Raw genomic sequence first — 12,918 nt, forward strand, 5'->3', positions numbered from 1 at the left:
CCGACTTCATTGTCATGCTGCGGCTCTGTCTGTGCCGCGTCCTGATTAGCGGTCACCAGTGAAGGACTCACCGGTGACCACTAATCCCCCGGGTGACTGAAATTAGCTGCCCTCTCTCATACTCACCGATCCCCGGTGCGGCGCTGCACGGCATTCACACTGCTGCGGCGGCTTTTACTATTTTGAAAAAGCCGGCCGCTCATTAAACAATCTCGTATTCCCTGCTTTCCCCGCCCACAGGCGCCTATGATTGGTTGCAGTGAGACACGCCCCCACGCTGAGTGACAGGTGTCTCACTGCACCCAATCACAGCAGCCGGTGGGCGGGTCTATACTGTGCAGTGAAATAGATAAATATATAATTAAAAAAAATGGCGTGCGGTCCCCCCCTATTTTAATACCAGCCAGATAAAGCCATACGGCTGAAGGCTGGTATTCTCAGGATGGGGAGCTCCACGTTATGGGGAGCCCCCCAGCCTAACAATATCAGCCAGCAGCCGCCCAGAATTGCCGCATACATTATATGCGACAGTTCTGGGACTGTACCCGGCTCTTCCCGATTTGCCCTGGTGCGTTGGCAAATCGGGGTAATAAGGAGTTAATGACAGCGATCGCGATCAGCTGAGCTGTCACTGAGGTTACCCGCTGTCACTGGATCCAGCGGTGGCCGCGATTAACCTCAGTGACACCTCAGCAGATCGCGCTACTCACCTCAGTTGCTGCGTGGAGGTGACCAGAGCGGCGGTGTCTGCTGCAGCTCCTGTCACCTTCATGCTGGAAGCGACGCTGGAGGTCCGTGGATTACGCCGGACATGGAGGGCTTTTTGGGGCTTATTAAATTGGTAATGAGGGAATTTGTTTGTGTTTTTTATTTCTAATAAAGGATTTTTTCATGTGTGTGTGTGTTTATTTACTGTAACTTACAGATTAATCATGGAGGGTGTCTCATAGACGCCTGACATGATTAATCTAGGATTTAGTGGCAGCTATGGGCTGCCATTAACTCCTTATTACCCCGATTTGCCAACGCACCACCGCAAATCGGGAAGAGCCGGGTACAGTCCCAGAACTGTCGCATATAATGTATGCGGCAATTCTGGGCGGCTGCTGACTGATATTGTTAGGGTGGGGGGCTCCCCATAACGTGGAGCTCCCCATCCTGAGAATACCAGCCTTCAGCCGTATGGCTTTATCTGGCTGGTATTAAAATTGGGGGGGACCGCACGCCATTTTTTTTTAATTATTTATTTATTTATTTCACTGCACAGTATAGACACGCCCACCGGCTGTTGTGATTGGGTGCAGTGAGACACCTGTCACTCAGCGTGGGGGCGTGTCTCACTGCAACCAATCATAGGTGCCTGTGGGCGGGGAAAGCAGGGAATACGAGATTGTTTAATGAGCGGCCGGCTTTTTCAAAATAGTAAAAGCCGCCGCAGCAGTGTGAATGCCGTGCAGCGCCGCGCCGGAGATCGGGGAACGGTGAGTATGAGAGAGGAGGGGAAAATGACCGACAGACTGTGAGAGGGACAGAGATAGTGACGGACCGACAGTGAGAGAATAGAGACCGAGAGGGAGAGACCGACTGACAGAGAATAGTGATTGACAGACATTGTGAGACATCGCTCGTTTCCAGTGTTTTAGGAAACATGCGAGAAATGTATTTAGAAAATCGGATGTCACTAGGATGGTGTGAGTGCCGTCCCGTGACATCCGATTTTTTACATGCTCCCATAGACTTGCATTGGAGAGACTCGCAGTAGAAACTCGCAAAAAAGCAGCATGCTGCGATTTTTTTCTCAGTCCGATTTGGAGTGAGAAAAAAAAAAAAAAAAAATCGCAGATGAGAGCTGAATCATTGACTAACATGTGTCCGATTCCAATGCGAGATTTTCTCGCATTGCTCTACTGCGAGAAACTCGCAAGTGAGAAGCAGCCCTTAGACAGAGTGGGAGCTGCATCCAAAGCGCATGGAATAATTGACATGTTGTTTTTTTGAACTCACGGATTTGGGTCAAAATTTTAGCATCCAAATCGCTGCGTTCAAGAAAGCAACGTGCACGGAGTATGCACAATCTTCATAGATTGTGCAGGGAACGCAGGACGCATGCATTTATACTGCAGTGCTAAACACAGCGTAAATGCATGAATTTAAGCAATGTGCGCATGAGCCCTTAAAAAAGCGATAAAAACACACTGTGTGCACATAGCCTTACAGTTTTCCATCATATAAAATTGTACTGTATCTATATAAACCAGATGCCAGACTCCAGATTCCATTTTTTTTCTCGCACTGCACCTCTTTTGGAGTCAGATCACAGCATGCCGAATACAGCTGAGAATAAGAACGCAGATCTGCACTGCCTCACTGAATAACATGGGACCGAATGCGACCCTTTGTTTTATTGGATTTATAAGCTCATGTGAGCGAGCCCTAAAACAAAGAGTAGATGGCAAGTTACAAAGGCTAGGAATCAAGATGGGTTCCTGGACATATTAGGCCGGCGTGCAGGGCCGTATTTACCATTAGGCACTCGTGGTCTGGTGCCTGGGGCGGCAGGTTGCGGGGGGCAGCACCTTCTGGCAGCAACAACAAAAAAATGTATTTATTTTTTTTTCGGAGGGGGGAGGGGGGGAGAGGCGCACCTCCATTTATTTGTGTCCACGTCAATTAAGACGCGAATGCAAACAAAACTGCGGCCACCGAGCACAGGGAGCTGATTGACCCCGGAACTGCCGGCGCCTCACAGGCGCGCCCCAATCAGCTCCTTCTTCTGTGCTGCGTCCACTGCTGTGTGGACATCACATGCAGAGCTCACAGCATGACGCCGCGGAGGACGCCGCGATGGAAGCCGGTGTCAGAAAGGATACTCATATGAGCCAGGAAGATGGCAGCGGGCACTGGATCAGGTAAGTGCTCGCAGAGCTGAAGATTCATAAGGAGCGTGGGTGGGTCTCTAATGCAGACCGGAGATCTGCGCATGCGGGGGGGGGAGGCAGAGGCTGATACTGGGGTGAGGCTGGAGGGAAGCAGAGGCTGATACTGGGGGGAGGCAGAGGCTGATACTGGGGGGAGGCTGGAGGGAGGCAGAGGCTGATACTGGGGGGAGGCTGGAGGGAGGCAGAGGCTGATACTGGGGGGAGGCTGGAGGGAGGCAGAGGCTGATACTGGGGGGAGGCAGAGGCTGATACTGGGGGGAGGCTGGAGGGAGGCAGAGGCTGATACTGGGGGGAGGCAGAGGCTGATACTGGGGGGAGGCTGGAGGGAGGCAGAGGCTGATACTGGGGGGGAGGCTGGAGGGAGGCATAGGCTGATACTGGGGGGATGCTGGAGGGAGGCATAGGCTGAGACTGGGGGGAGGCTGGAGGGAGGCAGAGGCTGAGACTGGGGGGAGGCTGGAGGGAGGCAGAGGCTGAGACTGGAGGGAGGCAGAGGCTGAGACTGTGGGGAGGCAAGAGGGAGGCAGAGGATGAGACTGGGGGGAGGCAGAGGCTGAGACTGGGGGAGGCTGGAGGGAGGCAGAGGCTGAGACTGGGGGGAGGCTGGAGGGAAGCAGAGGCTGAGACGGGGGGATGCTGGAGGGAGGCAGAGGCTGAGACTGGGGGGAGGCTGGAGGAAGGCAGAGGCTTAGACTGGGGGGAGGCTGGGGGGAGGCAGAGGCTTAGACTGGGGGAGGCTGGAGGGAGGCAGAGGTTGAGACTGGGGGGAGGCTGGAGGGAGGCAGAGGCTGAGTCTGGGGGGAGGCTAGAGGAAGGCAGAGGCGGAGACTGGGGCAGGCTGAGGCTGGGGGGAGGCAGAGGCTGAGACTGGGGGAGAGAGGCTGATGCTGAGGGAAGATAGAGGCTGATGTTGAGGGAAGATAGAGGCTGATGCTGGGGGAGAGAGGCTGATGCTGGGGGAGAGAGGCTGATGCTGGGGGAGAGAGGCTGATGCTGGGGGAGTGAGGCTGATGCTGGGGGAGAGAGGGGCTAATGCTAGAGACAGAGGACAAGGGTTGAGGGATAGTGCAATGACAAAATCGATTGGGTGGTGGGAGTGTAAAGACTCAGAATAAGAGGGGGGCAGCATTGGGAGCTCATTATGGAGAAGGGGCAGCATGTGTTGTCTCAGTATGGAGTGGAGCAATGTAGGGGAGTCAATATCAAGAGTGGAGTAGTGTGTGTGTGGGGGGGTGTCTCAGCATAAGCGTTAGTGTGGTGGTCTTAGCATGAGTGGGGCAACAAGGAGGTGTCAATATGGAAAAGAGGAAGGCAGCATTAGGAGCTCATGGAGAGGGGCAGCATGCATGGGACATTGTGAGAAGGGGGCAGCATGCATGGGACACTGTGAGGAGGGGGCAGCATGCATGGGACATTGTGAGGAGGGAGCAGCATGCATGGGACATTGTGAGAAGGGGGCAGCATGCATGGGACACTGTGAGAAGGGGGCAGCATGCATGGGACACTGTGAGGAGGGGGCAGCATGCATGGGACATTGTAAGGAGGGAGCAGCATGCATGCGACATTGTGAGGAGGGGGCAGCATGCATGGGACATTGTGAGGAGGGAGCAGCATGCATGGGACATTGTGATGATGGAGCAGTATGCATGGGACATTGTGTGGAGGGGGAGCATGCATGGGACATTGTGAAGAGAGGGCAGTATGCATGGGACATTGTGAGGAGGGGGCAGTATGCATGGGACATTGTGAGGAGGGGCCAGCATGCATGGGACATTGTGATGATGGAGCAGTATGCATGGGACATTGTGTGGAGGGGGAGCATGCATGGGACATTGTGAAGAGGGGGCAGTATGCATGGAACATTGTGAGGAGGGGGCAGTATGCATGGGACATTGTCCTCACATCATGCTGCTCCCTCCTCACAATGTACAGATCATATTTTATAATTGAGGAAGGTGTGGTGGGTATAATTTATAAGGGAGGGCAGTGTGTAGTTTATTAGGGGCAGTGTGACAGTCACAGTATATAAGTGGGTACGGTGTGGTGGGAATATTTTATACTCATGCTATGTTTTGATGTGCCTGTGGTGATCCCCATTGGGGGGGGGGTTAGTGCCCTTCGTTTCTCATTGATACTTTTTAAAGTGTTTTACAGAGTAGATCTGCCTTAAACAGATGTCGTGTGCGAAAACTCAGTTTTACGTTGTCACTAAGGGGCGCGACCACTTAAAGTGCCTAGGGCAGCACGAAGGCAAAATACAGCCCTGCCGGCGTGAGCTCCAAAAGCAGCTTTACATTTTTGCTGGGGATGAGCGCAGCACGACCGTGCTCTTCTTCAGGCGGTACAATGTCCTTGATAAAATACATTATTGCATTATTATGATTGTGATAAAATATTTCTTCCGATTCCTACATTGGTAATATGTACATGTGAACTTAAATGTAGCAACTTTATGCCATACATGCTGGGGTGACCATGAAGCGCCAGAAGTAAGTGCCTGAATATTACAGGAATGTATGCAGCTGCACATTGTAGCAGATATATGATTGTAACATTTACAATACAGACATGTATAATGTCCGGGGAAGATTCGGACCCCTCTCCTTCACTAATATATGACTTCCATACACATGCATGCTTACCCGCAATGAATACAGCCACCATGCATCCCGCTCTGTGAACAGCTTCTCCTGATCACTGTCTGGATCCTGTTAAGAAGAAAATATTCACAATTAGTTGCAATAAATATGAAGTATTTTAATAGATAACATTAACATGTGAACTATGTGTCTACTAAATAAAGAGTATGTCAGCAATATCAGCCACAGTCATGATCCATTATTTTCATAATAACAGTGATAAAGATAAATAGTGAGTATGTCTGACCATTGAGGGATTGTGCCGCTCGCTACAAATCATATGAATGATCCACAACAATCACACCCAAAGCTGCAAACGCTGTATAGATAAATAATGACTGACACCAGTGTAAATGTAACAGCGCCTACTTATGCATGATAGGAATATTCGGAAGCTACTCAACATACCACAGATTCTTGTCTTAGGCCCTGTGCGCACGTTGTGGATTTACCGTGGATTTTGCCATGGATTTGCTGTAGAAAATGTGACTAACATTGCTGCAGTCATTCCCCATTAAATCCTACGGGTTTTAAAAAAATGCTGTGCGCATACTGCGTTGTTTTATACCCACGGATTTTCCGCTGCGGAATTAATGAACATGTCACTTCTTTTCTGTAGGTACCTGCATTTTTTGCCATAGATAATGGTAAAAATCCATAGGGACCAACCTGTGGAAAATCCTCGGCAAACCGCGGTAAAACCGCATGCGGATTTCGCTGCGGTTTTGGGGCGTTTTTTAATGAAGGTGCGGGATTTTTTTAAGAGGGTCCGTTTTTTTCTTAAGAAATAGTCACTTTCTGCATATTCACGCTGCGGATTTTGCCGCGGATTTGCTGCAGAAAATGTGTCTAGCATTGCTGCAGTCATTCCCCAGCAAATCCTATGGGTTTTAAAAAATGCTGTGCGCACACTGCGTTTTTATACCGCGGATTTTCCTCTGCGGAATTAATGAGCATGTCACTTCTTTTCCGCAGGTACCTGCGGTTTTTGCCATAGATAATGGTAAAAATCCGCGGGAACCAACTTGCGGAAAATCCGCCGTAAATCTACGTCAAAACCGCACAAAATCCGCGGTAAAACCGCATGCGTATTTCGTTGCAGTTTTGGTGCGTTTTTTTTATCACAGGTGTGGGATTCTTTCAGAGGGTCCAGTTTTTTTCTTAAGAAAAAGGCACTTTCTAGTGTGCACATGGCCTTAGTCATCCTTCACACCTCCGTGTTTCTGGTATGTGTGACATCTGTTTTCACACAAACCGGAGACACGGACACATGTAGACCCTTTAAAATCAATGGGTGTGCGCACACGTTTGGGATTTGGAATGGACCGTGTGTTCCACACGGCGACATGTCCGTTTTCTGCTGACAGCACATATGTTACATGGCTCGCACACTGATACGACACGGTGTGACATAAGTGAAGCACATAACAGAGGAAACACATGTCACTGAGAAATAAATGTATTTTTATACTTAACCTGTATCACTTGCGTCTGGGTCTGCTCATTATGCTCATGAATATTCACTGCACTGACTGCGGACCCGGAAGCAAGTGTGATAGCAGCGCAAGAGACAGGTATGTATAAAAGTTTATGCTGTCCGTGTGCTATCCGCATGTCACACGGATAGCACACGGAACACGGACACACAGAGGGACATACGGACCTACACCACGGACCGTGCAAAATGTTTATTTTTTTGCACAGACATGTAAAGGGGGCTTTGGGGAACCTCTAAGGCTGCGTCCCACTATCAGGATCAGTTGAGTTTTTAACCTAGCAGAATTTCTGCACTTTGTTTACTTTTAAGACCCTTTTAAAAGTATTGATTTTTTGTCGGAACAATTTTTTTAACATTGTAGTCTATGGAAAACGGATCTGTTAATGGATATTTATCTTCCATTTGAAACAGATGCAGTAAGAAACAAACAGATTCTTTACAAATGAAAAAAACACAGATGGCTAAATGGCAATCCATTAACGGATCCATTTTCCCTAGTCTTCCATGTTAAAAAACAGATCCTGCAAAAATCAATATTTTCAAAACGAACAAAAACGTTGGGTTTGCACACGTTTTTTTCAATGGATCCCTTTAACGGGTGATTACTGGACAAGTGAACTCAGCCTAAGGCTAAGTTCACACATCCTGTGTTTTGCATCAGTCACAATCCGTAGCCTTGAGGAATTACGGAATCCTGCAAAATATTTTGCAGGAATCCTGTATTTCCCCATAGACTTCTATTAGTGACGGATTGCGACTGATGACCCTGCGTTGCATCCGCTGCGTCGCGGTCCGTCGTTTTTGACTGACCGCCGAGCGGGGAGCAACGCAGAATGTAACGTTTTTCGGGCCGTCAAAATTAACGCGCCGCGCAGGAATCCGTCGCCATCCGTCAAGCTTGTAATGCATGTCTATGGTGCTGGATTCCGTCGTAATCCGTCTTACAACGGAATCCAGCGCAGGATTCCGTCATGCTCTACTGAGCATGCCCAGCCCCACTGGGCTGTCCCAAACACAGACGGATCATGACTGATCCGTCAAAAAACGGACGCACAGCGGATGTAACGGACGCACCTGATCCGTTTTTTCACAGGATTCCTGTGAAAGGAATCCTGTGAAAAACACATCAGTTGCATCAGTTGACATCTTGAAAATGACTGATCCGTTGCTGACGGACCTGACGGATTGAAAACACAGGATGTGTGAACTTAGCCTAAGCCAAAACCAGGACTGGAACAATCAGAGGAAAAGTATAATAGAAACACGGGCACCACTTCTGTATTTTTTACCGACTCCTGGTTTGGGCTGCAAATACAGAGGAAAAAAACTTACCAAATAGTCAATGTGTGCACGTGGCCTTACAGATACTGAGGTAAAAAAAAAATCACCAAATAAATACTTAACGTGTGCACGTGGCCTTAGGGCTGCTTCTCACTTGCGAGTTTCTCGCAGTAGAGCAATGCGAGAAAATCTCGCATTGGAATCGGACACATGTTAGTGAATGATTCAGCTCTCATCTGCGATTTTTTTTTCTCAGTCCAAATCGGACTGAGAAACAAATCGCAGCATGCTGCTTTTTTGCGAGTTTCTACTGCGAGTTTCTCCAATGCAAGTCTATGGGAGCGTGTAAAAAAATCGGATGTCACGGGACGGCACTCACACCATCCTAGTGACATCCGATTTTCTAAATACATTTCTCGCATGTTTCCTAAAACACTGGAAACGAGCGATGTCTCACAATGTCTGTCAATCACTATTCTCTGTCAGTCGGTCTCTCCCTCTCGGTCTCTATTCTCTCTCTGTCGGTCCGTCACGATCTCTGTCCCTGTCTCACAGTCTGTCGGTCATTTTCCCCTCCTCTCTCATACTCACTGTTCCCCGATCCCCGGCGCGGCGCTGCACGGCATTCACACTGCTGCGGCGGCGGCTTTTACTATTTTGAAAAAGCCGGCCGCTCATTAAACAATCTCGTATTCCCTGCTTTCCCCACCCACAGGTGCCTATGATTGGTTGCAGTGAGACACGCCCCCACGCTGAGTGACAGGTGTCTCACTGCACCCAATCACAGCAGCCGGTGGGCGGGTCTATGATTGGGTGCACTGTTGGAGGATCCAGTGGTGGCCGCGATTAACCTCAGTGACAGCTCAGCTGATCGCGCTACTCACCTCAGTTGCTGCTTGGAGATGACCGGAGCGGCGGTGTCTTCTGCAGCTCCTGTCACCTTCATGCTGGAAGCGACGCTGGAGGTCCGTGGAGTACGCTGGATATGGAGGGCTTTTTGGGGCTTATTAAATTGGTAATGAGGGAATGTGTTTGTGTTTTTTATTTCTAATAAAGGATTTTTTCATGTGTGTGTGTGTTTATTTACTGTCACTTACAGATTAATCATGGAGGGTGTCTCATAGACGCCTGACATGATTAATCTAGGATTTAGTGGCAGCTATGGGCTGCCATTAACTCCTTATTACCCCGATTTGCCAACGCACCAGGGCAAATCGGGAAGAGCCGGGTATAGTCCCAGAACTGTCGCATATAATGTATGCGGCAATTCTGGGCGGCTGCTGGCTGATATTGTTAGGCTGGGGGGCTCCCCATAACGTGGAGCTCCCCATCCTGAGAATACCAGCCTTCAGCCGTATGGCTTTATCTGGCTGGTATTAAAATTGGGGGGACCGCACGCCATTTTTTAAAATTATTTAATTATTTCACTGCACAGTATAGACCCGCCCACCGGCTGCTGTGATTGGGTGCAGTGTGACACCTGTCACTCAGCGTGGGGGCGTGTCTCACTGCAACCAATCATAGGCGCCTGTGGGTGGGGAAAGCAGGGAATACGAGATTGTTTAATGAGCGGCCGGCTTTTTCAAAATAGTAAAAGCCGCCGGAGCAGTGTGAATGCCGTGCAGCGCGGCGCCGGGGATCGGTGAGTATGAGAGAGGGCTGCTAACTTCAGTCACTCGGGGGATTAGTGGTCACCGGTGAGCCCTTCACTGGTGACCACTAATCAGGACGCGGCACAGACAGACAGAGCCGCAGCATGACAATGAAGTCGGGTGAAGTTCACCCGAGTTCATTCTGATTGTGCGGCTGTGTCTGTGTCTGCTGTCATCTGCCATTAAGCTCTGCTACATGGCTGTCTGTGTCTGCTGTCAGCGGCCATGTAGCAGAGCTGAATGACAGATGACATAGTAAAAAATACGCATTACACACGCATTACACACGCTAGTAAAATCATTAATTTATTCAGAAATAGCATCGCACTTGCGTTGCACTCGCACCTAACGTGAACTAAAATCAGCCGAGTTTTTTTCAGCCCAGTCGGACCGATTTTACTCGCATAGATGTGTTTCCAGCCTTACAGATACTGAGGTAAAAAACTCCCCAATAATCATGTGCACGTGACCTTAGGCTGGAATCACACTTGCGAGTGTAAAATCGGACCGAGTCTCATGCTAGAAAGTAGCATCAGCTCTGTCCGAGTGTTGATCAGTGTGCAATGCAACAGCAATGCGATTCTGTGATTTTTGTCATGATTGTAGTCCGTGTGCAATCCGTGTTTGATGCGTATGTGATCCGCTTTTCTTCTCAGCATCTATGTCATCTGCTATTCAGCTCTGCTACATGGCCGCTGACAGCTGACACAGACAGAGCCATATAGCAGAGCTGAATGGCTGCTGACAGCAGACACAGACAGAGCGATGTAGCAGAGCTGAATGGCCGCTGACAGCAGACACAGACAGAGCGATGTAGCAGAGCTGAATGGCCGCTGACAGCAGACACAGACAGAGCTGCGAGATCAGAATGAAATCGGATGAACTTCCCCGACTTCATTGTCATCCTGCGGCTCTGTCTGTGTGTCATGGCTTGATTTTCGGTCATCGGTGAAGGTCTCACCGGTGACCACAAATCCCCTGAGTGACTTAAGTGATCTGCGCTATCAGCGGTGCCGTCACTGAGGTTACCCGCGGCCACAGCTGAAGTCCTCCAGCTGAGATCTGTGGCCGCGGGTAACCTGAGTGACGTCATCGCTGATAGCGTGACTCACTTCAGTTGCTGCGGGGAGCTCACAGAGAGCCGTCGTGGTCTGTGACCGCTCTCTGCCAGCTTCTGATGTAGCAGAGCTGAAAGCGTCATGGGACCTCTGTGGATTACGTCGGACCTGGAGGGGTATTTGGGGACTTGAATAAAGTGGTGAAAGAGGGTGGTTGTTTTTTGTGATTTATTTAAAATAAAGGATTTTTGGGTGTATGTCTTTATTTTCTTTAACTTACAGGTTAATCATGGAAGGTATCTCAGAGAGACGCCTGCCATGATTAACCTAGGACTTAATGGAAGCTATGGGCTGCTGCCATTAACTCCTTATTACCTCGATTGCCACTGCACCAGGGCAATTCGGGATGAGCTGGGTACAGTCCCGGGACTGTCGCATCTAATGGATGCGGCAATTCCGGGCGGCTACTGGCTGATATTTTTAGGGTGGGTGGCTCCCCGTAACGTGGCGCTCCTCATCCTGACAATGCCAGCCTCCAGCCGTGTGGCTTTACCCTGGCTGGTATGAAAATTGGGGGGACTGCACGCCATTTTTTTTAAATCATTTATTTATTTAATTTACTGCACAATATAGACCCGCCTGCCGGCGGCTGTGATTGGTTACAGTGAGACAGCGGTCACTCAACGTGGGGGCATGTCTGACTGCAACCAATCATAGGCGCTGGTGGGCGGAGAAAGCAGTGAATAAGTGATGGAGTAATGAGCGGCCGGCTTTTTCAAAAGAGGAAAAGCCGCCGGAGCTTTGTGACAGCCGTGCAGCGCCGCGCTGGAGATCGGGGATCGGTGAGTATGAGAGAGGGGGTGGGAGAGACCGACAGAGAGAGAATAGAGACAGAGAGAGAGAGAGACCGACTGACAGAGATAGAGATTGATGGACATTGACAGACCTCACTCATTTCCAGTTATTTCTGCAACATGCGATAATTGTATTTAGAAAAACGCATGTCACTAGGATGGTGTGTGTGCCGTCCGTATGACATACGCTTTTTTTCACGCACCCATAGAGTTTCATTGGGGAGACACGCACGAGAAACTCACCAAAACGCAGCATGCTGCGATTTTTTTCTCAGTCCGATTTGGACTGACAAAAAAATAGCAGATGGGAGCTACATCATTGATTAACATTGGTCCGAGCACAATGCGAGATTTTCTCGCATTGCACTCGTGCGAGTTAATCGCAAGTGTGACTCCAGCCTTAGGCCTCTTCTCCACTAGCGTTTTTTGTCTCCTAATTCCATCGCATTGAGAAACGGATTGAAATCTTGCAAATGGTTTCTAATGATGCTGTCTCCATTTCCCCGTTTTCTTCACACGATACACGGACTCTCCTTGAAATCGCAGCATGCTGCGATTTGATGCAATTCGCACCTATATTAGTCAATGGTGAGCTTAGTTTCTCGCATACGCATGTGCATAGTAAATGATACTGAAGGCAATCGCATGTGTGATGCACCATGAACACACCTGTTACATGTTAAATTCGCTTTATCCATCTCACACCTGGTTTGATCTGATTTTTACGCAAGTGTCAGTTTGCTCATTGATTGCAATATATTGCTAGCTGCCACACATATATATAAACTCTTTTGGGAGACAACATTGTGCCTTTGCCTCCCTCCAAGGATTTTTGCAAAATGTCACGGGCACTTAGGCTATGTGTCCACGGTAGAATGTTGCTGCGGATTTTTCTGCATGAAAATCCGCGACTTTCGCGGCAAATCCGCACCTTTTTTTGCCACGGATTTGCCGCGGATTTACCGCGGATTTACCGCGGAATTGCCGCGGATTTTGA

The 12,918-nt window shown here is 49.3% G+C and overlaps 1 protein-coding gene across 1 annotated transcript in view; it reads right to left on the bottom strand.

Moving 5' to 3' along the window:
• Nucleotides 1-12,918, bottom strand: part of STPG4 (sperm-tail PG-rich repeat containing 4) — a 172,279-nt gene that overhangs the window by 136,179 nt on the left and 23,182 nt on the right. Inside the window, exon 2 of the mRNA XM_075341441.1 lies at nucleotides 5,582-5,647. Coding sequence (XP_075197556.1) covers nucleotides 5,582-5,647 — 66 coding nt within the window. The remainder of the gene's footprint in view (nucleotides 1-5,581; nucleotides 5,648-12,918) is intronic.

This window comes from Anomaloglossus baeobatrachus, chromosome 3 (genome assembly GCF_048569485.1).
Source record: "Anomaloglossus baeobatrachus isolate aAnoBae1 chromosome 3, aAnoBae1.hap1, whole genome shotgun sequence".
NCBI classification, from domain to species: Eukaryota; Metazoa; Chordata; class Amphibia; order Anura; family Aromobatidae; genus Anomaloglossus; species Anomaloglossus baeobatrachus.